The sequence below is a fragment of the Anoplopoma fimbria genome, chromosome 24 (genome assembly GCF_027596085.1).
Source record: "Anoplopoma fimbria isolate UVic2021 breed Golden Eagle Sablefish chromosome 24, Afim_UVic_2022, whole genome shotgun sequence".
NCBI classification, from domain to species: domain Eukaryota; kingdom Metazoa; phylum Chordata; class Actinopteri; order Perciformes; family Anoplopomatidae; genus Anoplopoma; species Anoplopoma fimbria.
Genome location: NC_072472.1, coordinates 20,750,142 through 20,777,605, shown reverse-complemented (window position 1 = coordinate 20,777,605; position 27,464 = coordinate 20,750,142). Strand labels below are relative to the sequence as shown.

Below are 27,464 nucleotides of genomic sequence, written 5' to 3'. Positions count from 1 at the left end.
AAGATTGCAGCCTCGTGCAGAAAAAGGATGGGGGCTTGGTGAAGCTGTTTGTTCAGTATGCTCCATCCAATACCCGACACCATGATTGGGTCACAACACCAGAACAGAATGACACAGAGATCCTTGGTCGGCCTGGTGCACAACTGGCGGCATGCGGTTGACAGCGAATTGTTTAACTTTTAAGCCTCTTTCCCAAAGCAGTATCTTACAAATGTCAGGAAACAAACATCTGGATTGCACAACACCAATCAGACCACATCCAATGTTATATCAGCTATGACCTGTGTTCATATGTAAGCTGTGACATTCAAGCATACTGAACGATTATGAAGCAATATTGAAGGCTATCATGCCTGTACTGATGTACTGATGTTTTAAAAGGTTGAAAATAAAGGTGCAATGTGAGCCACATCAGCTCCAGTGAGAGACAATGGTTCTAATGCACAAGCTAGTGTTATGTTTATCCACATAAAGCAGCAAGACCAAATTCTCCAGAGACAGAACACATCATCGCCGTCCAGTGAGTCAGCGGTCCTCACTCCTCTGCTGGCAAGCACTCAAACATCACATGACAAACATCTCTTCAACAAGCCATTCTTACAGCTGAGTATATGACAGAAAGTCATAATGAGTTAAAGCATACCCTGCTTCATGGTCTATATGACTCTGAATGGACTATAATGCACTAAATGAACATCATGCTGTATTGAAGAAGACTTGAAACTAGAGATTGAGACCATAAACTCATGTTTACAATGTTTACTGAGGGAATAAATCAAGAGAGAAGTAGAGTCATTTTCTCATAGACTTCTATAGAACCAGACTTCATTTTGCAACCAGAGGAGTTGTCCCCTGACACTTCCTCATTGGCTTCACTTTTCAGAACCGGAGGTTGCCGCCTAGTTAGGAGGCATATTCAACTTGGACTTTAAGTGCAGATGGAATACTTCATGTTAAATGCATTTGAGTTCTCTGGTGGAGTGAACTAATATGACATGTTTAAAGGCTGTACTTCTATACAGTTGGTAACACTGACTATGCTTAAGTCAATGCTGCTATAGGATTACCATGCATAGACATTCATGATACCCAGACGTCTGAAATTTGGGGAACTCTCCATTTAGAACCATTATCCGTTTGTACTTTTATTTGTCCAATACTTTGGTTTATTAATCAAATTGGTTTGTTCCACAGTGAGCATTTCAGTTGCCGTTGTCTCTTAGTATTATTTTGTGATATTTATAAATGTGAACTTCTGAACTTGAATTGAATCTGAAAACCACATGCCATCTTTTGACAGCATTGTTACTCTCATCTCTAATGAAACATATTCAAATTTAATTATGATTTACAGTTGCCTGCAATCCCTCACAACAATTGAAATCAATTGCATCTATAATGAGTATTTTACTTTAAGTCTAGACTCAGCTCACCTCTGAAAAAACATTAGCGTGGTCCTCCTAGTGCCAGGCATCTGCCACAATCTGGTAGACAATCAAAGACAACACAAACTGACTGACAACCTCAAAACCATCCTTAACTATGATTCATTTCATTCCATTGTTTCAGACACAGTATGCTTTTCTGAGTGTCATTAATACGGTTTGATTCTGTGGAAAGTTCTTGATCTTTGAGCCATGGATTCACTACAGTATTTTCCTCCAGTGGTGTGTCTGGCATAAGTTAGAGGAACTGAGGAAGTTTCGGTATCTGTAATGTTCTTTCTGTCGTCATATTTATGAATAAGAAAACTTGAGAATAGAGAAAAGATACACTAAGTCCACAAAGCTTTTAAGTAAGGTCCGGGATGTTCTAGGTTTAACTGCTGGACCATGATACAAGGTAATGTGAGATAAGGAACAAGGTGAACTGAGTGTATTGTTGGGGTTGCAGGAAAGTATATTTGTAACCAATCATTTATGATATATTTAACAAGCTTGATTGATTTACACATAAAAGAGGGCTAAATATAACAAGTTATTTTTCTCCCTCACATTTTACAGTGGTGGCGCTAATATTGCAATACCTGTAAGAGTGACATTCCTTGTGCATTTCTTAGCAGTTGTGTTGCGGTAAAGTAAATGTATTCTGCTGCTATATGTTTGCGTCCTGTAAAAACTCTCTCTGTTAAAGGTTTTCTTCCATTCTAAGGTAATATACCAGAACAAGTGTACTGCCTTCTCTTAGTATGCTCTGCATACAGCAGCAGTCTAGAACACAGAGACAGAGCTGAACAATGTGCTCCAACACTTACTCATTAGACATACAGGTTCATTGTATCTAAAAACTCTATGTCACTCAAAGCAAAGTGTGCTATCTCATAAGACACCAATAATTTACAATGTACAACAACATGTGTGGTACATTACATTACAGTACAGTCATTTAGCAGACGCTTTTATCCAAAGCGACTTACAATCAGTAGTGTATTACATATCATTCACCCATTCACACACTGATGACAGGCTACCATCAAGGTGCCACCATCAGACTCTAACTAACATTCATCATCCAGTCCACACCGACGGCAAGCCTTCAGGAGCAACTTGGGGTTAAGTATCTTGCCCAAGGACACATCGACCGCCGAAGCCGGGTATCGAACCACCGACCCTCTGATTGGAGAACAACCTTGCTCTCCACTACGCCACAGCCGCCCCTATTTGGTACAAATGCAGAGTCTCCTGTGGTGGATTGGAGACTGACTTGTTGCTGATAAATGCTGCACAGATAACGTAGGAGCTCATGGGCCCCTAGTCACAGAATGTCAACATGAGTCAACAAGAAGATACTCCAGTCTGTTCAATATCTCTTTAAAGCTGTCACAGTTGTAGATATCAAGGTCCCCAGACTTTTCACCATTTGACCCGAATAGTGTTATGGGTAGCAAGCATCTGCTTTCTCTCCCTAAAACAAAAGCGAGAAAACAAAGAAGTCCAACAGCAGTCTGTTCTACACAGCCTGCACAATAATGTATGCACAAGCATGAAGCATTTCACAAATAGGAGCCAATCAATGTCCCCTCTCCCTGCTTATCTCCTTACAGACAGGTCAGTCACACTTGTGTCATATTAACATTTCAATTCCCAGATCCCGGCTCAGCACAAAGGACAGCACAGACAAAAGCACAAAAAGTAACTCATTATGAATGCAAACCCCTTGCCTGAATAAGTCAAGCATGGACCCACTGTGATACAAAAATAACAGTTGGTTTCGGTCATTCGTTTAGGCATAATGGCATAAATGACAGTGAGCATCCACAATGCAACTATCTCGATTCTGGACATACTTGCTATGGCATGCTTGTGAATGAATAATGCTCCACACAGTGGTAATGTTCTCTGCATTAATAATGTCGTTCACAGTGCCTCCAGAACATCCATCCTATTATCCTAATTAATTAGTCCAATAACAACAGGGTCAGTTTACTTTCCTGCGAACAATTACATCGTAATGATGATCTGGAAACAGGTAATGATGGGTAATAAGTGAAGCGAAAAATCAACCAGGGGTCAAACAAAGTCAAAGATGGGGCGATAAACGGAGAGGGATGAGGGGAAGAGAGGAGGACTGAGAGAAATGAAGTAGGAAGCACAGGGAATGTGAGGTTTGAATATAGCAGAACGCCAGTATGTAGCTAATTTAAAGGACAAAGAAGTTACCTGAGGAGTAGATGAGTTTCCAGCTGATGGAAGGCTCGGGTTTACCGCTGGCCTGGCACATCAGGGTGACGTTGGAGCCTTCGTTTACCACAATGTCTCTTGACAGGTTGATGATTTTCGGTGGTACTGTGAAAGCAAATAACAAATGTTGCAGAAGGTTGAAAGGGAATAAATGAGAACATTTTACACATTAGGTTTATGTTTTTTGTTCTTTTGTTTTGATTGATTTTTGCTTTTTCTTATTTGTCTCCTCTAGGTCCTTTTTATATAAATAGCCGAAGTAACCTGTTCAAAGTTGTAAGCCATGACACGAATGCTCCTTTCAAGTTAGAGATGTTCATGAATATTACGTTTAAATATTTTCATTGTGACCTATTTTACACTAACTGTTTTAATGCATCGAAAACAAAGGACAATTACTATCAAAACATTGAAAAAAAATCATATGTATGAAGGTTTAACTATTTGCTTATCTTATAAAAAGACGTGGTCTGTTTACATTTTGCCGTCGCTCAGCGTTACGTCATTGGTTGCAGGTCTATCAATTGCATCCAGAGGCATTTTGGTCTACACCTATTTAAGAAATTACAAGAAACATCAAACTCTTTATCACTTCTCCAGATAGATATACTGAAATTGTTCAAAACCACTATCCTGCTAGCTGTTGTACAACCATTTCATTCATAACTAGGGAAGTTTGAACATTCACTTTTGATTCCATGTGTTAAAGTTTCCTTCTGTAACTTTTCAGATGTAAACACTACACATCCAGTCTTTTACTAGAGGGTGGAGATTAGGTTGTGTAGATCAAGTCAAGTCGATTTGTATTCCTATAGAGCCAAATCATAGCAAAAGTTCTATAGTGTCACTTTTCATATAGAGCTGGTCTAGACCGTACTTAATAGGCGAGGGAGGGTTAGTTTGTGGGATCTAGGAGCTAGTTTCTCAGGAAAAATATATGCAGCACAAGCTCAAATCTACATTCTGCTGCACATGCTTAAAGCCTTCTGCCTGTTTAAATGTGAAGGATCATTGATGAGTGCATGTGACGCGTAGAGGTGGAATGATTCACACTTTAGACATGCGCTGAACATTTCATACAATGAGGAAGAAGCTTCAGTAACATTCATTCATGAGACATTTCCCATTCCTTTTCCCACTGATAAAACAGCTTCTAATGAATAATGCAAGCACTTCACCAGAGCAGTTGATTTTGTACATAAAGATATGAATTATACCCTGCAACAAAACAGATTTATTTGAAGTCAATATCCTCTTTTGCGGAAGACAAATCAATAAAAGGAAATTATGTTTATGTGCAAATGGAATCATTGTCATTTTAAATTCCCTCTGCTTTGTCTGAGGCATTTTTTATTCCCCCAAAGACAAGTAAAGCTTTTGTTCCTGAGCTTGAAACAAGCAGAGAGAGGGAGAAATGTTCCTTCCTGCTCTTCTCCACTGGAAGTCTGTGAAACTGGTTCGCTAGCAGCTCATCACTCTCGACTGCCTACAAATAGCTCAGGGGCTTCAACAGACTTTCTTCAACTTCAACTTTCAACTTTTATTTGGGCAATTGGCTTTTGCGAAGACCCAGATAAGACGATTCATAGCGTACATTAAAGGGGGCATGTTGACCTTCTCAACATAGAAATTGCATACAAGAATAATTTCAGTACCGTATTTTCCGCACTATAAGGCGCACTTAAAAGCCTTTAATTTTCTCAAAAAACGACAGTGCGCCTTATAATCCGGAGCGCCTTATATATGGATTAATTCTGGTTGTGTTTACTGACCGTGAAGCGGTTTTGTGTGGTACACGGCGCTCTGTCAACATGTTTTAGTACGACTTTGGTAAACTACAAAGCCGCACCGCAGCAGCATTACGGCTACCGTAGTCAGGAGCGTCGCGGAGTAATACATACTGTGCTTCACCATCACATTACAGTGTGTGTGTTTAAGGACCCAACATGGCTCCTGTCAAGAGACATAATTACGACGCGGACTTCAAACTCAAGGCTATCAGTATTTTATATATTGTAGGAGTGTGGGAAACAAAAGGGCTGAGAAAGGCTTTTTGTGGACGGAGTAAATAAACGTCGGCTTTATTTCACACTCTGCATTCGCTCTGAAAACACAACACGCGTTCCCCCGTCCCACATCATTAACTCATCAACCCGCTAACGGTCATGGGTAATGTAGTTTGACTGACTGACTGTTTTGTTTCGCTTAATGCGCCTTATAGTCCGGTGCGCCTTATATATGAAAAAAGATTGAAAATAGACCATTCATTGACAGTGCGCCTTATAATCCAGTGCGCCCTATAGTGCGGAAAATACGGTACATCAATTAGATAATTACTGATATAAATGATTCAATTAAATTCCAAAACCTTATGTAAACAACAAACAACTACTGACAAGTAAGGGGCAGGGATGAACAAAGGGTCACCTCTACCGCATGTAGAGTTATGTGGGTCAGGGTTTACTGCAGCAGAGCACACACCACTGACCAAGCTATGAATTAACCAACAGGAACTTTGCTGAGAAGTAAACATTGTACAGTTATTATCTTTGTGGGTGAATGACTCCTACATCCAGCTACTCACTTTCTATGAGAATGTACTCCATCTGCTCAGCTCCTAACGGCACACAGACACAGTTAGAGGCTGCTCCGTGGCTTCAGCAGCTCCACCAAATGCTGTGGAGCCTCAAACCCAGCAAGGCAAGCTTCCAATATTTAACAGGTGAGGCGAGGCTGAGCTTAATGTAAAAATACAGATCAGGTGGAAAACACAAGATCCAGGCACCAGATGACAATTCAAAATATGATGGGAAGCAGTACAGCTCTCAGACATACTGTAGTGCTTTCAAATATGTATGCTCCTGTAGATCAACTTTTCTCATTTATTGAATCAAAACTCATGTAGGCATGATTTAGTCTTCCCTCCTCTTTGGTGTTTTTTTTACCTCTCTACATGTCCATGTGGCCCCTATTCACCTTCATTTATAAACCACTGGACTTAAATAGGGCTGCACGGTGGTGTAGTGGTTAGCGCTGTCGCCTCACAGCAAGAGGGGCCGGGGTTCAATTCCCGGGCTGGACAACCTTCTGTGTGGAGTTTGCATGTTCTCCCTGTGTCAGCGTGGGTTCTCTCCGGGTTCTCCGGCTTCCTCCCACAGTCCAAAGACATGCAGCTTAGGTTCATTGAAGACTCTAAATTGCCCGTAGGTGTGGATGTGAGTGTGAGTGGTTGTCTGTCTATATATGTCTGCCCTGTGATAGGCTGGCGACCTGTCCAGGGTGTACCCTGCCTTCACCCATTGACAGCTGGGATCGGCTCCAGCACCCCCGCGACCCTTAACTGGATAAGCGGTAACGGAAGATGGATGGATGGATGGACTTAAATAGCTCATAAGAGTTTAAGAAAGATTTCGACTCATGTTCAATATCTCAGGAAAAAGACGTAGTATTACCAAGATAAAATCATAATTTTATGAGTAGAGTCACAATGTTTGCCCTAAAGACTGTGCATTACATTTCTCCTCTGCTGATATGGTGGTATTCCCTTCACACCACATGACCTTTTGGGGTTTCTCTGGATGAGACAGCGAAAGATACTGCTGTGTGATGTTGTTCATTGAGGTGGAAATCCAAAACCAATACGAGACGTGATTTGTCCAGTTTTTGCGTGCACAGACCTGATAGTAAAAGGACGGTGTCTTCCTCACAACAGTGACAACAGTGGTTGTATTTTGCATTATATGTGTTTAAAATATATATTTATATTATGGTGACAATTCACTAGTCACTGGATATTGGTAGGGACATGTCCCTACTGTCCGTACCAAATTCTACGCCCTTGGGTGTGAACGTAGGAAGGCAAGGGTGAGCTGGGAGATTCATGTTAGGAGCTTGTTCCTGAAAACTGCTAAAGGCTTGCACCTCTTTGACTTGTTATTACTCATTCTGGCCCTGCAGTTTTGAAAAAATGGGGACACAGTGCAGAAAAGGGGTCGTAGCAATATAGTTTCTTTAAACAAATCTTTTGTTCATGGGAATGATATCTCATGAGTATGATGGACAGCACTGCTGGATCTGATCCTGGTACTCAGATTTAATGTCACCCTGAACAGGGATACATTTAGGCTCTGAGAACTATCATTCACAACCACACCAAAAAAAGCAACAAAAAAGGCTCACAGCAACAACAACATTGTTATCCTTCAAACAAATACAAATACTCTCTGAATGGGCTAAGGTTATTTCACCTGCTGCAAAAATGTATTGTTTTCTTAGCAGCTAGAGAATGTAATGTTTACTAGCCTTTTTCTCACTGGAGGATGCTTAATCAAGCTGTCTTCTGAATGAGCTATTGGCCAAAATCCTCTCCGGCACTGCCTAAACTATCCACAGTACATGAGAGAGGAACAGTGTCTAACTTTACAGCAGATGTCTATCACCAACCGGTAAAACATATAACTGAAGAGAGTGAGCAAAAAAGGGTTCCATTTCCAAGTTCATTGTGTTGACCTGCAGCACAAACCGATCAATTGTAAAAAAACATTTTCAAAGCATTTCCCATAGATAAAAGTGGAGGGAACACAACTCAGTGATTTCAAGTAGCGGCCATAGATGACGTCAAACTAACAATGCTCAGTGGTAATCTTTATACGGTGATTTTAAAAGAAGCAAAGGACACATCTATAGTACACAGCACTCTGTTCAGAAAAATATATTAGCAAGTCCACTGAGAGTGCCGGCCAAAGGTGAAAACAGATGTTTTTATACAATCAGGAGTTTAAACCTGCATGCGTGGATCCCAGCCTTCGTCAAAAAACTCAAAAGAACCACTGAAATGCTCTAATAATGAGAGAAAATATACTCCTTTAAAGTCAACAATATCCACACAGATGGCATAAACATCTCTGGCTAGAAAAAACAACAGATGGCATAAACATCTCTGGCTAGAAAAAACAACAATGATGGAAATCTGAGGAGGTAGTGTAGAAGGATTGTTAGTTATAATACCTACAAGTTACATATCCCTACTAACTAGACAGCCTACAGCTCTCCTGAAATAGACAACACCATTTCACAGAAAAATATTTTTTTCTAAAGCAGCAGAGTTTTATTTGAATATTATGTCCCCACTGATACAAAAGTTATGATTTCTGCTGCAAATAGACATTACATCGCAGTTTATTATAAACAAGGTCCTCTTGTGCACAGCTCAGAATACACTTTACATAATAGAATATATATTAAAAAAAAAAATAGAAAACCAAACCTCCCACAAATGAGCTGCTTAGTACCGGCAGAGTTCCTCAGACTAACAACATAAATGGTTCAATCACAGTGTGTTTGTGCTGCCAGTGGTATATGTAAACATTGTTTTCATACATATATTCACACTGTTGATTTTATATGGAATATTGTTGATTTATCATTAATAGATTTTCCAGAGCAAGAAACAAAAATCAGCCTGCAATCCGTGAATGACTGAATGTCCTTATTCAATATATTAATGAATTTCCCTAAATCCACTTTCCCAGACGTGTTGACGACCATCCTCTACCTGTCCACCAGATGTCCTCTGACTGTGTCTCCTGTCCCAGTTCCATCACTCTGCCACTCCTTCCTGCCCTGCAGTAATCTCTTACCCTCTGGTCCGTGCCACTTGACCTTCCCCGCACATCTGCTCAGCTGTTTCCACTCTCCCTCATCAGCGGCAGTATTTAACTCAGTAAATACCGGGTATCTCGGCCGTGCCCAGCAGGCAAACTGGAATCACTCCAGCTACCAGTCCACACTCTGAACCTGGTCCGTCCGGGTACCCTCCGGCTTCACTCCCGTTCCCAAGCCAAGTCTCTATGGACGGAGATGCTTCCACCCGTGTAACTTTGTAAAAAGCACACTTTAAAGCCCCCGATTATGTTTTTTTCCCCCAAGAACATCAGTACTTGGCCATTTTGTAAAACCCCTTGTTACATTAAATGTCACTGTTTTTGTGTTATATCAAATGCTAACGTTTAAAGATTTACACTACTACCGTAAAAGTGCATGGCAACTAAGGTATGGTAAAGGTTCAATCTTACATCAACTATACTCTGTTAAGATTAGGGCAACCTATACACTTAACATAAACGAAATGGTGGTTGGTTTGAGCCAAAGGATAAACACTTTTTCTAAATGTTACCATTGCATGAGGTGTAGACTCCTCCAATGATGTGACCATGTGTCAGTCAAGGATGGTCTCCTAATATTTCATTTCCATACCACAAAACCTGGATGACCATTACATTTCAAGGGAAACATGTTTTTTTCCAGAAAAGATTTGTTTTTGATGCATCACAAATTTGTTGCATCACAAATAATGATGCAGGACATGAACAGGTTATCTTTCAATGTTAACCACGTGGTTTAACCCACGACCATTATTGGTGAAAACATATATTTCCCTCGAAAACGGAGAATGCACTTTGGTTGTACGGGAATGCAATTTTGTAGGAGACAGTGTTGGCCATTTACACTTATTAACCATGTCTGTTGGAGTGGGAAAACTGTATGTTTGTGTTCAGCTAAGCTTCTGACTGATCTCAGTACTCAGCAGAAACTCCAGTTCTCCCTGTTCATTTCCTTCAGTTTCTCACCTTTTTTCTCTCTTTTCTCGCTGCGCTTTAAAACAGATTAAAAATTGCGGGATTAGGCACACTCTACATTTTTACCTTACATGGACATGTGACTACGATCAGTTACTGAGTAGTGAGGTACTGAGCTGCTTAAGAAAGGGAGTCCTTCATGGCCAGTGTGGAGAGGTGGAAAGAATGTTTGTGACCAATAACTCTTTAAATGTACTTATGGCCTTGAGTATTTTACCAAGGAACTCATCTTTAGGATAAAGAAAAAGTAAAAGAAAGAAAGGAAAAACCTGATCTCAAATCTTTGGGTATTTTATGAATTACTTGATTAACTTGTCCATTATCAAACCCTTTATTTAATATGTTCTAATACATTACATTTTCCATATTTAACAGCCTTCGGATGGGACTAACTTCATGGGCAAATTTTTTTGTAGACTCACACTATTCTTATCATAAAAACACATCCAAAGACGTCTCTGATGTCTTAAGACATATAAATAACACATGTCTCAAGACATCTGAATACATAGTTGACTGCATATGACTGTGATGATTTCTTCAGGATGCTTCACAGTTACTAGGTTTTCCTGAATAAATGTTATTTCATCCATTTATTTTTTTAAATTCCTGACAGATCAGTCCAAGCCCTCTTTTTGTCACTTCCATTTCAAAGCAACAAGGACACATCTCTGTTTTGACATTTTAGGATCATCAACTACAATCCCTTGAATAGAGCGTCACTAGTGCTTTAACTTGTTTCAGTCACATCAGACTTGTTTGTAAGACAAAATCTCTATGAATAATTTATTGGATGTCAGCTTAATCCCCATTTACCCTTCATGAATGACAAAAGCATACAGCAAGTGTGTCAGCGTTGCTTCTGTTTAGCTGTGGAGCAAGAGGCCAAGGCTGAACCACTGTTTGTGGAATCAAAACAAAAGGTTGAGTTTCAGATGTATTCAAATTAAGCTGTCAAGTTATGAAGTTCTTGAACATTTTTGGGGTGATGTTGCTAATAATAATAATAATAATAATAATAATAACACTCTGAAAGAAGTGTTATCCTTGTTTGCTCAGACAGTGTGATGGTATTAAGTCAAACGAGGCTATCGAAAACCAAGTGTTCCCAACATCATAACACCAGACTGGTTCATTAGCGACAGCGGGGCTGCCTCAATCAACAGAATTAAAACATGTTTGTTTGAAAAAACTAACTGAACTTTTGAACTGAATCCCCGAATACATTTTCTTTGACAGGATTTTTTAACAGCCAAAAGAATGTCTGTGTCCATATAGAAGGTATGTTTTGTTGCCGAGAATGTTTGTATACTTTTTTTAAGAAAGGAGATGCACTTCTGGTGACTAGTAGTTCTCTTGAATACCTATGTTGAATACATTTCCTGTAAGTCGCTTTGGATAAAAGCGTCTGCTAAATGACTGTAATGTAATGTAATGTAATGTAATGTGTGTATGTAACCATGTTTTATCCATGGTGGTTATTTGAAATAATAATGCAGTGATGCAATTATTCTGAGTGAAGAAAAACAAACATGCTGAGCAGTAATACTTGTAGAATTGCTGTAAAGTTTCTCTGATAAACACATTTTTGCAGTGATTAGAAGTCGTTTCTTTGATGCTGTTTTGTTTTTCACCTGTCAGTCAATAGTTGAATGTCAATTTTATTTTATATTATTCAACAAAGACCACAAATTATAGCATATGAAAGCCAACATTTCATATCTGGTTTTGTGGCGGGGGTCTTTAAAATCTGACCCTGTGGCACCCTTCAGGCAAAATTGCCCCCTTAAGATTAAAAAACATGATGATTCTCAGGCAAGTTTATTTTTGATAGAAAATAATGATGTGTGCGTCACACCGAATCTAAAAATATGTGTACCATGTGTTCAGATTTGACTGAGTGAAGAAATATGAATTGTGATGCATATTAAGGCTATCAGGCTCTGTGGTATTAAAGTACCTCAGTAGCCTCTATGAGTGATGTGTTAAAGCCACTGCTGCTGTAGCCAATGTTGGTGAGTGGGCCACATCAGCTGACCCAACTACAATAACTATTTTCCCAGCATGCACTTCGTGCCCATGGGTTGTTTTTCCTCTGAGTACTTTCCACTTCTAAATTTGATCCCAGCTGACATCCTTGACACGTCTGACCATTCTCGCTCATGTTCCCACCTACAGGCAATTTAGAGTCGCCAATTAACCTAAAGTGCATGTCTATAGACTGTAGGAGACAGTGCTAACCGCTGCATCAATGTGCTGTTTGCAGAGGATACAATTTCCACAAAATCTACCAAACTGAGAAAGAGAAAGCAGACAGAAAGCTCTCCTTCAGGTAGTGATTCACCCAGCCAAAGTAAACATATTTCAGTGACACAGCCAGTCTGTTGCTCTACATGAGACAGTAAAGCACTAGATCTCTCTCGGGTGTTCTCTAATATTCATGGGTCACAGGGACACATTTTCATAACACTGTGAGACAAAACAGCCAGATAAAGAGCTACTCACTGACATCTTTGATCGGAGTGATAAGGTACACAGAAGGATCAGTGTCTGATCACTTGTGTTGTGGTCACTCATCTTTCAGCTGGATAACCAGAGTTCAAATCCCTGCGTAACCCAACCCTGCTGAGCTGAACTCAGAACTAAATCTCTATCGAGACTGGAGCTGCTGCTCTGCAGTTGACCCTGACCTTTGACATCACATATAGAGGAGTCAGCTAAAATGTTCCAGGGGATTGATTGATTGGGCCTCACATATTAACAGTAGGAATGAAGCCTGCTGACCGCATGGATCAGAGTTTATACAAACAGAACAACATGGACTCTGCTGTCAATTTCTGGATTAATGAGGATCCAGTAGCTGGGATGAAAAGAGTATATATTAACGCACTGGACAAACATCTCCCTCATTATTCCACAGTGCATCCAATGCTGAATTCTCTCAAGGGACACAGGAAAACTATTTACTCTGTTGTGTCACCCTCAACAAAGTCTTACCATGATGACAGTCATTTCACATTTCATTTCGAATATAGCCGTCAAGAGAGTTTACATTAAAAGCTGCAATGATATTGGAATTTCAGTAAAAGTGAACAATAATCAGTGTGTGTGAAATGTGGTAATGGTAAATGGTAAACAGACTGTACTTGTATAGCGCTATTCTAGTCTTCCGACCACTCAAAGTGCTTAAACACTACATTATTATTTATTATTATTCACCCATTCACACCCATTCATACACTGATGATGGGGCTACCATGCAAGGTGCCATTTGCAAATCAGGACTATCCAACATTCATACCCGTTTATACACCACTGGAACAGCCTACAGGAGCAACTTGGGGTTAGGTGTCTTGCCCAAGGACACATCGACATGGACTAGCGGAACCGGGGATTGAAACACCGAACCTCTGATTGAAGGACATCCCTGCTCTACCACTGAGACACGGTCACCATGTGGAGTTGGGTGACTGTAATATGCTTTAATATCTGTTTCTAGAGTGTGTAAGATAAGTACACATGATTTAAGAAACGTGAATATTTCACAAGGTCAGAAAAGCCTGTTAAGAAAAACTCACAAAAATATTGTACATAGCATGCGATAGTTTAAAGAGACAGTATCTAACATTTAGAGGGATTTATTAGCAAGAGTTTTCTTTAGTGTTTAATCACCAGAAAATAAGAATCATTGTGTTTCTGTCAACTTATAAGAGTGAATTACGTCTACAAACAGAGTGGATCCTCTTCACAGAGCCGGTCATTATGTTTCTGCAGTAGCCCAGAACGTACACCGCTCGTTACATGCATACAGTCAGTTTCCAAAATAATCTTCCAATGTAGTTGTACTTAATATATAAGGTTTACTTATGCAACAGAACTACGCAGGTATGTAAAGGCAACAAAACAACTTGGTTAGGCCGAGGAGAAGATTTTGGTTTGGGCTAAAATAAGAACATTTGTTAAGTACAATGCATAATTGTGTTACGTGGCCGCTGTTACACTGGTGTGTAAAGTACGGAAGTTACTTAGAAGTGAGGTTAAATAAGTCAAGGTTGACTTGGTTACACATTGGATACAAACATGTGTCTGCTATATGAAAGTCCTGTGTTTATTTCACCCATCTATCCTCCCTCATGCCCGCCCTACTCAGACCTTCTCACTCTTCATTTATATCACCTTGGTTTCTCTGACCGTCTAGTCGGAGAGGTTCTGGTGTGGAGGATTTATATTCTGTACCAGAAATTTTTCAATAAATTTGACAAAAACACTAAAATGTGAACCTCATGGGGGCACGAGAGGAAATGTCAGGGGATCACCAAAGTCATTGGGCTTTTTCCTTTAACCTTTTAACCATTAATGTCAATCTATTGATAGAGATGTTGATATATTTCACAGGATAAGTCAAAACTTTGACCAGCTGTTGGCGTTATATGGAAACATCAGGGGAATGCTAAAGTCACCGGTCTTTGCTTCTCTGGACCCATTGGTTATCTGTACCAAACTGCATAGGAACATTGTATTAGACTTTTCAGTCAGGACCAGAGCAGTAGACCGACTGAGCCACATGGAAACCTGTTTTGTTTGTTGATATATCTGCTCGTAACTAAACCAACAGACTGACATCATCATCCTCAGGCTCTGCCACAATAACTTTTTTTTGCCAAGATCTATTTGAAGACCTTACTTCACAATACAGTGAGTGTTTTGACAGACAAACTTCTGTGTGGGCTTCCAAAAAACACTGAAAATAGGAAACTTGTAATAGACTATTCCTGGAGGGTTTTCTTTCTACACCAGCTGCTACAAGACAGGAGAAGTGGAAGATGGGCTTCAGTCAGGTGGCAAATACTTTCATTCCCTGTGTTGTTTGGTAGAGAGCGGCAGCAGCAGCAACAACACATACAGTAACCCCACACATTATATCCTGACCTTTACTGTATGAGTATTCCTTGGCTGCCTCAATGAACCCGCTTTTCTCATGCTTAGCTGTCACCAAGGCAACGGTGAGCTAAGACTATATTGAAGTTTTGGAGCTGCAGGAAGCCTTAACTTATGTCATGATGGTTCTCTGAGCACTCAACCAAACAAGTACTGTGCCGTCTCTGGCACCTAAAGCCTATTATATATTATGAGAAGTAAAGCCTTGACCCTCTTCGCATAGTTCTGGTGAGTAACGTACCCAATACCCAAATGCATGTGCTGTGGTGCATTTATTTTGATGTCATTTCAAAATATAGCACAAAAATGCTAAAACACAGACCTTGGGTGTCTCTGAGTTAGCAGTCTAAATTATAGTCTGAGGTGTGTGGGTTTATTTTGTAGCAGTAGGGAATTTAATAGAGGTAAACACATTGGACAAAATGAACTAAAGGAGAAGCCTTAAATACAGTATAAAGCAGCTGTTCACTGTGTGCAAAATACCACACAGACAGGCAAAGACACTTTTAAATTGAAGAACATACCAAACTGCTAGAGTGCTGCCTGCTGGTTGTTGGTCCACCAAAAAAAGTATTATGCTTTTCCACTTTTTTCCTCTTCTTTAGTGTGTTATATGTATTTTTGTACTTGTAAAAGGTCCGTAGAGTGTAAAAAGTCCACGCCTAAAAGGAGTTACTCTCCCCCTCAGAAACACTGCTCCTGAGCTGACTGAAACGGCTCCATTGAATTATCTCCTTCACTTCCGTAACATTGAGAAGTCATAATGTTACAGAAGTGACGTAAAACTCCTTCCTGCTAGTTTGGTTTTGGAGATAATGAGGCCCAAATTTGAGAAATGTTCATTGTTCCTTTGAACAAAATCTCGGGTCTAGGACTAATCTATGATCAGAATTTAAACACCCCATCTGAATGTTCTCTAAACTTCTGTTGGTGAACTCTCTACTGACATCGTACGTGTTGTAATTAATCGATGAATCCATCTGAATCAGACACGTCCGTTCTCTCCTGATCAAATATTCCAAAGGAGAGGGAGGAGAGCCAGTTCTATATAATGAGGTCTCTTTAGAACCACAAACAAGTGCTTATCTCCTTCAAAGAACTTAACACCACTGTGCCTATGTAGCTGGTCTCATTGATCATGTTATTAGAGGTGCTGTGTAATTTACATTCTGCTACAGCAGCATAAAGCGTTAGCATAAAGCGTTAGCATAAAGCGTTAGCATAAAGCGCTGACAGCCCAGTGAGCTCATGGCTTTATACGGCAACACAAACATGCATACATACATATACATATAGTTAGTTAAACACAATTAAAATCATACTGCATATTGGCTTGCATTACAGAAAAAATATCCAAATAACTTTCACTGTTTTGTTCTTGTGAATTTTGAATTAACTGGCATGTGATAAATGACAGCACAGTGGCATTTACATGACCTAATTCTCCATTTCTCAGATGCACGTGAAATTACCCTACAAAGAATATTAAAAAGGTGGTGTTATATTGGATAGAACGCCAGCCGAATGGTTAATGTCACACAAACAATGTCCGAACACAAGCTGATTTCCATAGATTTCCATTCGTATTCAGCTGAGGCTTCAGTATGCCTATGACTTTATATTTCAGGACTCTCTCAGTAAGTTTGCAGAAGAAAGGAAAAAGACCAGACTGTACTTAGCTTTAACATAACGTAAGTCACCATTAACATAACGTAAGTCACCATCCAGAATGTAGAAGAAGATTTAGCTGTTAAAGATACCTCAGTTTGAACTAGTAACCCCTGTGTCTGCACCAGTCAACATGGTTAAAAAAGTTAAAAGTAGTTGAAATAGTTGTTGTTTTTTTCTCTGTCTGTAAATATAGTATTTCAGTTATTGTTGTTTTTTCTACTGTTTTTTTTTAAAACAAATAATGGGGGAAAGGTTAATGTCACATCAAACTGGTTTTGTCCGTGCTTGCTGATTTCTTTGAGGAATATTCCACCATTATTTATAATACTTGTTTTATTTTATTTTTATTTTTCATTTTTTATTTTATTTATTTTTTATCTTATTTTTTATTTTTATTTTTAGCTTGTCTTCTTCTGCTATGTCTCTTGTGTGCACTTTACTCTGCGCTGTTGTAAGTCTGCAAATTTCCCCATGCGGGACTAATAAAGGATTATCTTATCTTATCTTATCTTATCTTATGGTCTACGGCAAGACACACAAAGCCTGCAGGAATGTACATGTTAAAATTGGTAAATGGTAAATGGACTGTATTTGTATAGCGCTTTTCTAGTCTTCTAACCACAGAAAAGCACTTTAACACTACATGTCATCATTCACCCATTCACACCCATTCATACACTGATGACAGGGGCTACCATGCAAGGTGTCACCTGCTCATCAGGACTAACTAACGTTCACACAACATTCACACACTGTAGGCAAAGCTCAGGGAGCAATTTGGGGTTAAGTGTCTTGCCCAAGGACACATCAACATGGACTAGAGAATCCGGGGATTGACCCGCTTATCCTCTGATTGAAAGACGACCCTGCTCTTCCACTGATCCACAGTCGTAACAAACGCCTACAATAAATAGCAAATAACAATAAATAATGATTTTTGTAAAAGTCTGAAATCAGTATGGTTCTTTCAATAAAACCACCACCATGATCATCCCTGAGAACAAATTTTGGTTCAGTACTCAGTGCAGCTATAAAGTACTGCTGTTAGTATCAACTTACACTAGCTCATTACTGCCTCTGTGACCTGACCTGCCTGCTACATTGCATATGTACGTGCATATCTATGTGCATATGTGTGTGCATGACTTAAATAATCTGTGTTGAAATGGGTAGGAAGAGAGTTAACATTAGCTGTTAGCTGTTAGCAGCCGGTGGGCAGAGCAGTCCTGCTTGGCTAACAGAGCCTACAGCTGTAAGGAAGGTTTTCTATTGAGTAACATTATGATGCATTAAAGCTCCATTCAGTGAAAGGGTATTGGGCAAAGGTAAATTATAACGCTGTCATGATGTGTTCAAATGTAATTAATGTCAAATTAAATTTTTTGTTGACAAACTTGAATAAATACATTTGTTTGAAGGATATGTTTTCACAACATTATAAACTAGGGAGTTATGCATTATGACAGCAACTCCTAATTTCCATCTAATTGAGAATGACAGACATGTTAGGATGTCAAATTATTATCAGTAACCAAATGATAAGGGGAGATAATTGGTAACCCCACGTGTTTGTTGAGCCCTAAGTACTAGCTGCTCTCCTAAGGCAAAGTCTCCAGACCCCCGCTTTGCAGAAGAACTACATAACACCATAATGCTCTGATGTGGGATGAGGGTCATGTCAGTGCTTAAAAGTGCTTACTGCTTACTTTAAATCCTCAGCCCACGGCCCTGTGATGCTATCCTCTGGTTCAGCTGGTTCAAGCAAACACACACTTTTGTAAAGGGCCTCTTAGTCTTCCGACTACTCAAAGCTCTTTTACACTACATGTCATCATTCACCCATTCACACACTGATGGCAGGGGCTACCATGCAAGCTGCCACCTGCCCATCAGGAACCTAACCTCGGGAGCATTTTCGGGGTTCAGTGTCTTGCCACACTGAACCCCGTCTAAGGACACTTGCAGACTGGAGGAGCTGGACAACAAACTGCTGATCTTCCAATTCGATCTAGCCACACACTTTGCCGTTCAGATGGTAAAGAAGACTTATTTTCTTTGAATATACAATCAAGAGATTTGAAACAAGATTATGAAATATAGGTAAATAAGGGCAAACTTATCAATATTCATTCACAATCTTACAATGTTATCATACATGGAGCAAAACACAAACATCCACATAACTCTAAACTATACAGAGGGCAAAGATTTGAATAAAAAAAACAATTTAAGCAAAGGAGGACAAAGAACCAATGTCATAAATTCCTCCCAAAATCTGCACAACCAAGAAATTAGATAATTAAAAGTAGGTAAGAAGAAAATATAATGCCTTCTTTACCTGATTACCTTCATGGTGTGTGTGTGTGTGTGTGTGTGTGTGTGTGTGTGTGTGTGTGTGTGTGTGTGTGTGTGTGTGTGTGTGTGTGTGTGTGTGTGTGTGTGTGTGTTTGTAAACTAATTTCTGGTCCTTTGACTAAATAATGTACCCAGCATCTATGTACATATATTTTATTGGTCTGGCCCATATACTATCTCATGAATGTTAAACAGACAAGGAGTTTTATATTTATTTTCAAATTGTGTCTACCGCAGAGGCACAGATTGCTTCCTTGAGACACAGTTTGTCATTCTTTTTTGCATTATGTCAGGATGACAACTCAGATGAGTCTTCTTATTTTCACATATGTGCTGAATCATGCACAGTGCAGCATAATGTGAGAAACGCATTTTCCTGTCAGCAGTATTAACGAGACAAGGTGCTTTGATTTTGTTTGTAAGGAGCTATGAAATATAACAGCTTGTTATCAGTTGCTTCAAAAGATATTGAGTAGGGCACTATTATGTCCATTAAAAAGAACTCGGCATTGCTAACAGAGTCTTTTCTCTGTCTCTCAAATTAAAGGTGTTGCTTGAAGATTAGAGGTGCTGTCTATCTTCAAGGTTGCCATATAAACAATCTTCAAACAACAGGATGCTGACAGGATGCAACTGCCAATGAGCAGGATTTTAACAGTGTCAAATCTGAGTAAATGAAATGAATAGACAGACTTTGAAGAAAACTTAAATAATAAGTGTGTGTTTTTACCTTTCTACATCCCTAAGTCAATACAAAGCATTTTTGATGAGTCCAGAAGCTAAAAGACAGCTGAAGTCAATTACCAGCAATGTGGTTTGAAAATGTAGGTCGTGTTAGTTGAACCGTGTCTTTATTGTTATATTTCTGTCTGAAAATTGAGAGCCAGAGAAAACCAAACTTGGCCAAAATGATCTTTCTCTCTTCAAAAGTTGAGGACAGCATCTTATAGGCATCATGTCATGCTACATGGATCATCAGCAGAACAAATCTCATTAAACTGCGCCATGATGCTATGTGTGCCGTGCATCTCCGTGAGGACACTGATCGCAAACTCCACATATCATTTTAGCCAAAAGGATCTTCACATCTGGTTCTTCCCCATTAACCTCACCTGGCGTAGTGGAAGAGGAACACACTCCCCTCCCTCTCCTCGTGCAAGGCATTTAGCACCTAATCGCTCCAGTGGAGCAATGAATGAGGAAGTGAGATTCAAAAAAGAGAGAGAGCACACGTCTGTTTTTCACAGGCTGTTTGTTCACTTATGCCCTCGTGTGCTGATGCTCAGGAATAACACGACCGTCAGTCATACAGTGTAGAAAAACAAACAAAAAAAATAAATAATGTGTGTGATGATTGTCTATAATCACATGTTCATCAGAGGGTTTGGATGTGCTGTAAGACAGTAGGTCATGCTTTTGTTACAGTGTTCTGGTAGAAACCTTCCAAACTCAAACTACAAGATATAGATACTCTGCTGATAGATATTTAAATATACATCTTTATAGAATGTTTTTGTTATAGAAATATGTTCAGTTAAACTGAATCATTTTTTATATTATTATTCTTTAGTAGTATAGCAGTAGCTGCAGCAGTAGAAGTAGTGTATAAGTGTTACCTTGGACGAGGACGTGCACTGAGGTGGTTCTCGGTCGACTGCTTGTCTGGACTGCACACACATACTGCCCCTCATCTGTCATGTCCACGTTTTCAATCTTGATGGTAAACTCCTCTTGATTGAGGGTCACCAGACTCACTCTGGGATCCACCGACCATTTGTCTTCCCCGGCATAAAGTATACTCGAGCGGTTTAGCCATGCTGTGTGTGTGACCACGTCCCCCTGTGCACACCTGTGAAGAGATAAAAAAAAAAACAGCACTTAAAAAGTGATTTTACCACAGCAGTTATTTTAGGATGAACTGCAGGATTCATTGAATCCACAGGAATGTGAAATGTACCTCCAGTATTCTTACTTTCAATCAAGCCAAGTAAACATTCAAATTCCCAAAGTCACATCAATTATCCCTCTCTCATACAGTTCAAGGACTCAATTGAATTCAATACTTGATCGCCATTTTAACACAGTTGATGGAAATTAATAGAATACGGAGAACAAGAGCATCACATTTATACATTAAAACATACACAATATGATAAAGTCATTAAGTGCTTTCTTAAGAAGCCAGATGCTGGCTCAACAACCACAAGCGCCTGTGCGTCAGAGTTCAGGTATCAAACAGCTTCAGGATGTGTGCTATTCTTACGGTGAGATGTTCTACACCTGAAACTCTCGACTCCCCCAGTCACACCAAACTTTTCAAGCTTCCACAAGAAAGTGAAGCCTCTGGTGGGTCTTGTTATTATTATACGATCGATGTTGGTCACCCACTTCAGAGTGTGTCAGGTGGTGGAGCCCAACCTCAGCCCTGTAGGTAGCTCATCTGCATATCAGAATGCAATACACAACCATTGGTATTGTATTTATTATTAATTGAGTAGTCAATAGAGCATAAGTCATGAGTCTGTTCAGGCTTAAGGCCTTTACACACCATGGCCGTTTTTTTTTCTTCTTTTTTCTGCAATTAAATCACACGTCAATATTCACACAGAACGTGAATATTGCAAAACTCACAAAACGTTTTTGCATGGTTGATTTTTCTGAGCTTTTGCACCGCGAATAAAAGCATCAGCAAATCAGGTTGTGGAACAGTTCAAGTATTAAACAACAAAACAGAGCTAGCAAACTGTATTATTTCTTTTAACCTTGACAAAGGCAGAGTGGACCAGATGTCACAATAAAAGCACTAGACATCAATTAGCAGGTGAGTGTTTCAAATTTCACGTCTTCAGTCTGTAAAGGCCTTAACTCTGACTTAGGATACCTGCACAAAACACTGCAATAGGAAGATATCAGTTAGTTGGTTATAATTGAAAATACATTCCCCATAATGTTTTTTTTTTTAAATCCCTTCCAAATAAATCCCTTTTGTCTTGACTTTGCTACCAAATCCTCATTGTGTGCATTTTTCGAAGTAATAATACCAGTAATTATACCATATTGTCAGCATAGTTGCAGTTCCTAGATTGAGTTATAAAATTGAGGGGATTTTAATGTAAGATAATATACAACATCAAAATGGAAATATTAATAGCATGTGAGCTATTAGCAATCATCTTAACAGCTTGCTTTGGAATATTGACAATTTTTCAACAACCTTGGTAACAACCCAATGTTCATATGCAAACACAGCTCTGGAGCAGTCTCCAGGTTTCTGTTGTTAATCGGCCCACACACTTGGTTTGTGACATTCAGAAGTGATTGAGACAATGAGCGGAAGACTGCTTCGCCGAGCACCATTGCAATCACAACAGATTGGTTTCAGCAGTCGCAAAATGCTGCTTTGATACAGGAGCTGGGTCACTGATCTTTGACTGTTTCCACAGAGCAACACATCTGCTGCATTTCCATGACAAATCCATGGATCCTGCTGAAAAAGCAGCACCAAAGCAGCAGGAAAAACAAGAAAGTCTCACTTACAAGGGAGTGTGCCAAAGGAAGAAGAAAATTATACTTTGTACAACCTGTGCTTTTTGGCTGCCAAATGCCTGTTCATCATCTGGGCTCATTTCGTTTTCGGTAGCCTAATTTTCCGACGTACAGGATGGCAGGGCATTTGAAAATGAACAGTTTAAAATGGCAGCAATGTTACAAGAGCAGAACACTTTGCAACTGAGAGACTCTCAGCTCCATTAACGCTGTCACAGCTTTTGTTACGGCATCAGTCACTTCCACTTCAGTGGCAGCAGTAGGGTCAACGGCATCCTTGGGGCATTTGTGGTGCTATGGTAGGGAAAGAAGAAAAAACTGTGTGTGTGTGTGTGTGTGTGTGTGTGTGTGTGTGTGTGTGTGTGTGTGTGTGTGTGTGTAATCAATAAGGTTTTCAAAAATAATGGATCACAGTGAATGTGAGTTGGCAAGGGATCGATTTACTATGACAGAGTGGATTCAAAGTAGGGTTTTCATTTCTAATGGCTACAGCAAATTAATTTCTCTGAACTACAAATGTATTTCCCACCGTTAAATGTTGACCTTTATAAATAAGTCATACAACAGTGGGAGCTCAACTCTGCTTTCCTGGTAACATTCCTTTACAATGAACTTACCTCTGGTTTGCCTGATAGAATCAGAATATGATAATTTAAAGAGTGATTTAACATCCCCTAAACATATTGTTTTTGCTCACCTCCTGTGGTTTTACTTCTTACCTTGCTGCAGTGACATGGTTGTGGTTACAGGTTCAACAGAGCACATACTCGAACCAGAGAGGGAAGCAGAACACTGTTTCCCTCTCCTGGTGTCACTTTCTAAGGTGGCCTGCAGACTTACAAGGACATGTGCTGTAATGTACATGGATGCTCACTCAAGTGTAAAAACTGAGCTTAAAACTTTCTTGGAGTAGGTCCAGCACACGACCTCTTTGGTATATGGCATCTCTACTGTCAGCCTCAATGTCCTCAAGAACTCAAGCTTTCCCTATGTCCAGCAAAAAGCTAAATACTGATTGTCTTCATCTTGTACATTTTGGGAATGGATGTCAAGTTTGGGGCGGCAAATTTGTGAGATTAAAGATAAATAATCATTAACCCTTATTTTTGGTAAGGAAACACTTTAAAAATTGGTCTCTCACAGCTGCTTTAAGAGAGAACCTACTGTACTGTAAGTTGCAAGACTTTCTGTAATGATAATAATAAACTTTATTTATAGAGAGTTTTTATAACTCAAGTTACAAAGAGCTTCACAATTACAGCAAAATAAAAACAGACAAAATCAATGTCATGTTTGGAGAAAACTTAGTGTAGAGAAACCAATATAGTGAAGAAAAAGGCAAGAGTAGAAAAAATAAATAAACTTTTCAAAAGAAATAGAAGACAAGGGAATTAAAACTTAAGTAAAATGAGGAAAGGCTCTCTGATAAAGTATGCTTTATGAAGGGACTTAAAGGAGCACAGCGACGGCGATGGCCGATGTCAGCTTTGTTTACATGTTTTAAAATACACAACAGTTGAGACGGAAAAGATTTGGGCACGTGGACTTACTAAATCTTCTGTGACTTGTACATGGGCCTTTTGATACTCACATTTTATTGATATTCAATATTATATCTTAGATGAGTACAATTTATTTTATTGCTACCTTTTTCAGCCTAATCTCCATTTCCCTCGTGTTGGTTTTGGATTTATTGTTGTCTAGTACTGAGTTTTACCATGGCAACAGTACAAAAAAAGTTGTTATTCCTTTTTAAAACAAAATCCTATTTTTGAAAATAATTTCTGAACAGGGGAAAGACATGAGGTGGTGAAATGTGTCCTATTGTAACCATGCATCATTATTAACCACTGAGAAAGTTGGACTGCTGACACAGACGGAAGTGCAACAAAAACTAGGACTAAATTAGTGAACTATATGTTCCAGAAAAATTGATCACGTGGCTTTTAAAGAATTCAGTAATCCTCCTGCTTACTTATCCGTCTTCAAGGTCGAGGCTATGTTCACTGTCTCCTATGGAAACAGTCTTCAGTGGTTTGTGTTTAATTTAAGAGGGTCAGTGACACCTTTGAAGGTTTCCTGGCACAGTGTTTACACTGCATGAGTCATGTTATGTGAGTGAGAGTGCTGCCACTTTGAGCTCCATGAAAGAATACGTCAGAAGATATGAGATTGCGGTTGCTGTTCTTTCGATAGTCATCAGATGAGGAAGGCTTAGACCAGTGGTTCTTAACCTGGGTTCGATCGAACCCCAGAGTCACTCTCAGGGGTTCGGCAGACACACACTGCGGTCAAGTGAGCCGCCGCTTTAAAAATGAATGACCGTCTATTCCTTAAGGTGCGTTCACACCGAGCGCCCGTTCGGTGTCAGGCCGGCTCAGGCTCGTACACAGAGGGGAGAGAACGCGCAGGCTTGTGATTGGTTCTTTAGATTCGGGAACGTTTTCATAAGTTTTTCATTGCAGGATGTAAAAACCATAATATTAAAAATTTATTGAAACAGCTAACGGTACGGTGGCTTGGGTAGCCCAAAAAGCACGGAGAAAGCTAAAACTTATGCTGCGTTCAGCAGATGACAGCGGATGTAAACGATGAATGCCTCGACGAAATCATTGAACTTCAGCAGAGCCAGCTTCAACAGCAACTCTTCGGAACAACAACGCTCTCAACGTTTTGGTGTCACCAAATCGTACCATACTCTCGTATTGCCAAGAAAGCCCTTGAGATACTCACACCGTTTGTTACAACGTATCTTTGTGAGCAATCCTTTTCGAGGATGGTGGACATGAAAACTAAGAAAAGGAACAGACTTTGCTGCGAAAATGATATGAGAGTGGCACTTGCCAAGGTGAAGCCGCGCATTTCTGAACTTGTATCTGAAAGGCAACAGCAAAAGTCACATTGATTTGCAGTAAATATTCACTGAGTTATGTTTTTGTGTGAAATTCATGTTTTGTTTGTCGACAAACCGATCCTCACAGCATCGTACGAAGTTGCGTACCTGATCGCAAATCATTCATTGAGTTATGTTTTTGTGTGAAATTCATGTTTTGTTGGTTTTGTTCTTTGCACACAGTGATTTTGTGTGCAACTGATGCATGGTTCATTTTGTGCACTAATAAAATATATACCTATGTTTTGAAGAAATCATATTTTATTTTTCCAATTACGAAGGGTTCGGTGAATGCACTGATGAAGCTCGCAGGGTTCAGTACCTCCAATAAGGTTAAGAACCACTGGCTTAGACAGTAAAAGCAGCTCCAGTGCCACTTGTGTTGACTTTTGCATTGCACACTACAATAGCAAAGTTTCCAAGGCTACACAGTCATAAATTCTCATTAACAACATAATGCAGATTTAATCATCACTATACTTACACTATAGACTGTTAAGCAGTGGCGTAAGGTAGTTTCAGACGGCCCTAGTGGATGCTAGAATGAAGCACACGCACACACACACACACACACACACACACACACACACATACACACCACCATGTGCTCAGCCTCAGTCAGTCGTGAAAGATTTTGCACTAAACTAGCTAAAGTGTATGCTATTTTCTAATCACATGATCTAATAGAGACTTAACAATCAACAACATCAACATACATATTACCCAGCAATCATCAATGTATATCTGTATTTGACAAAAAATCCCCCCACCCAAAAATAAAATAATTGAATCGCTTTTTTAGTAGTTTATCTATAGTTTTTTATCATTAAACAAAAATACGAAAGAAACTAAGAAATTATTCACTAGTTATTTTATAAGTTTATCTAGAGTTTTTTTATATTCTATGCAATCATCAATGAAATATAGTTTTGTTATAGATGGCTACTGACTTTGAATATAAAATAAAAATTTAAAATTTAAATTCATGTGAGTTCTCTTAACACAGATGTATTTACGTAGCAGCCAACTGACTCCCTGTCATTTGATTGGTTGATCCGTTCTCTCTATGGGCCCCAATGCAAACTGCACCTTCTATATTTACGGCCCTGTGTGTAGGAAGTAGTGGCAGTGAGCAGTGAGATCGCAGATTGCAGACCAACTGAATGTAACTTGTGTTGGAGAATAACAGCCTCCTTCAAGTAACATAAAAACACAAAGCTCTCTCTAGAGGCAGTGTTTGGTTTGTCCATTCAGGGCTACTGTAGAAACATGGCGGTGCAACACTGTGGACTCAGTGCAGAGGACCCAATTTCTAGATACGAAGAGCTCATTCTACGCTTAAAAAAAACTAAATTCTACGTGATTATTCGTGATTGTGATTGTGCACTTATGAAATCATAGTTATTAATATTATATTCTACTTCTTCAAATAAACCATCCTAATCATACACACTGGTCCTTTAAATCGATTGGTGTCACATCACCTGGAAGTCTAATTGGAATGATTCTCTTAAATTCATATTTTAAGACCTTACTAAAAAGAATATCTGGTTTGACGTAGGTTCTTATTGTTATAAAAACTATATGCCTCAGCAGCTAAATCCCCCTGGAGAGCAGTAAATAAAAAACGAATGGATAAATATTTTACATAGCATATTTTCTTCCGTTATCGCTTGTGCACAGATGGCAAACACAATTTAATCCAAAATAAAATTGTCAATCCTCTCAAAAGCATGAGAGGAA

At 39.4% G+C, this 27,464-nt stretch overlaps 1 protein-coding gene across 1 annotated transcript in view; it reads right to left on the bottom strand.

Annotated features, from left to right (window-relative positions):
- ntm (neurotrimin) overlaps nt 1–27,464 on the bottom strand; it is a 108,430-nt gene that overhangs the window by 13,294 nt on the left and 67,672 nt on the right. Inside the window, exons 2-3 of the mRNA XM_054625832.1 lie at nt 20,899–21,131; nt 3,676–3,785 (exon numbers count right to left, since the gene is read on the bottom strand). Coding sequence (XP_054481807.1) covers nt 3,676–3,785; nt 20,899–21,131 — 343 coding nt within the window. The remainder of the gene's footprint in view (nt 1–3,675; nt 3,786–20,898; nt 21,132–27,464) is intronic.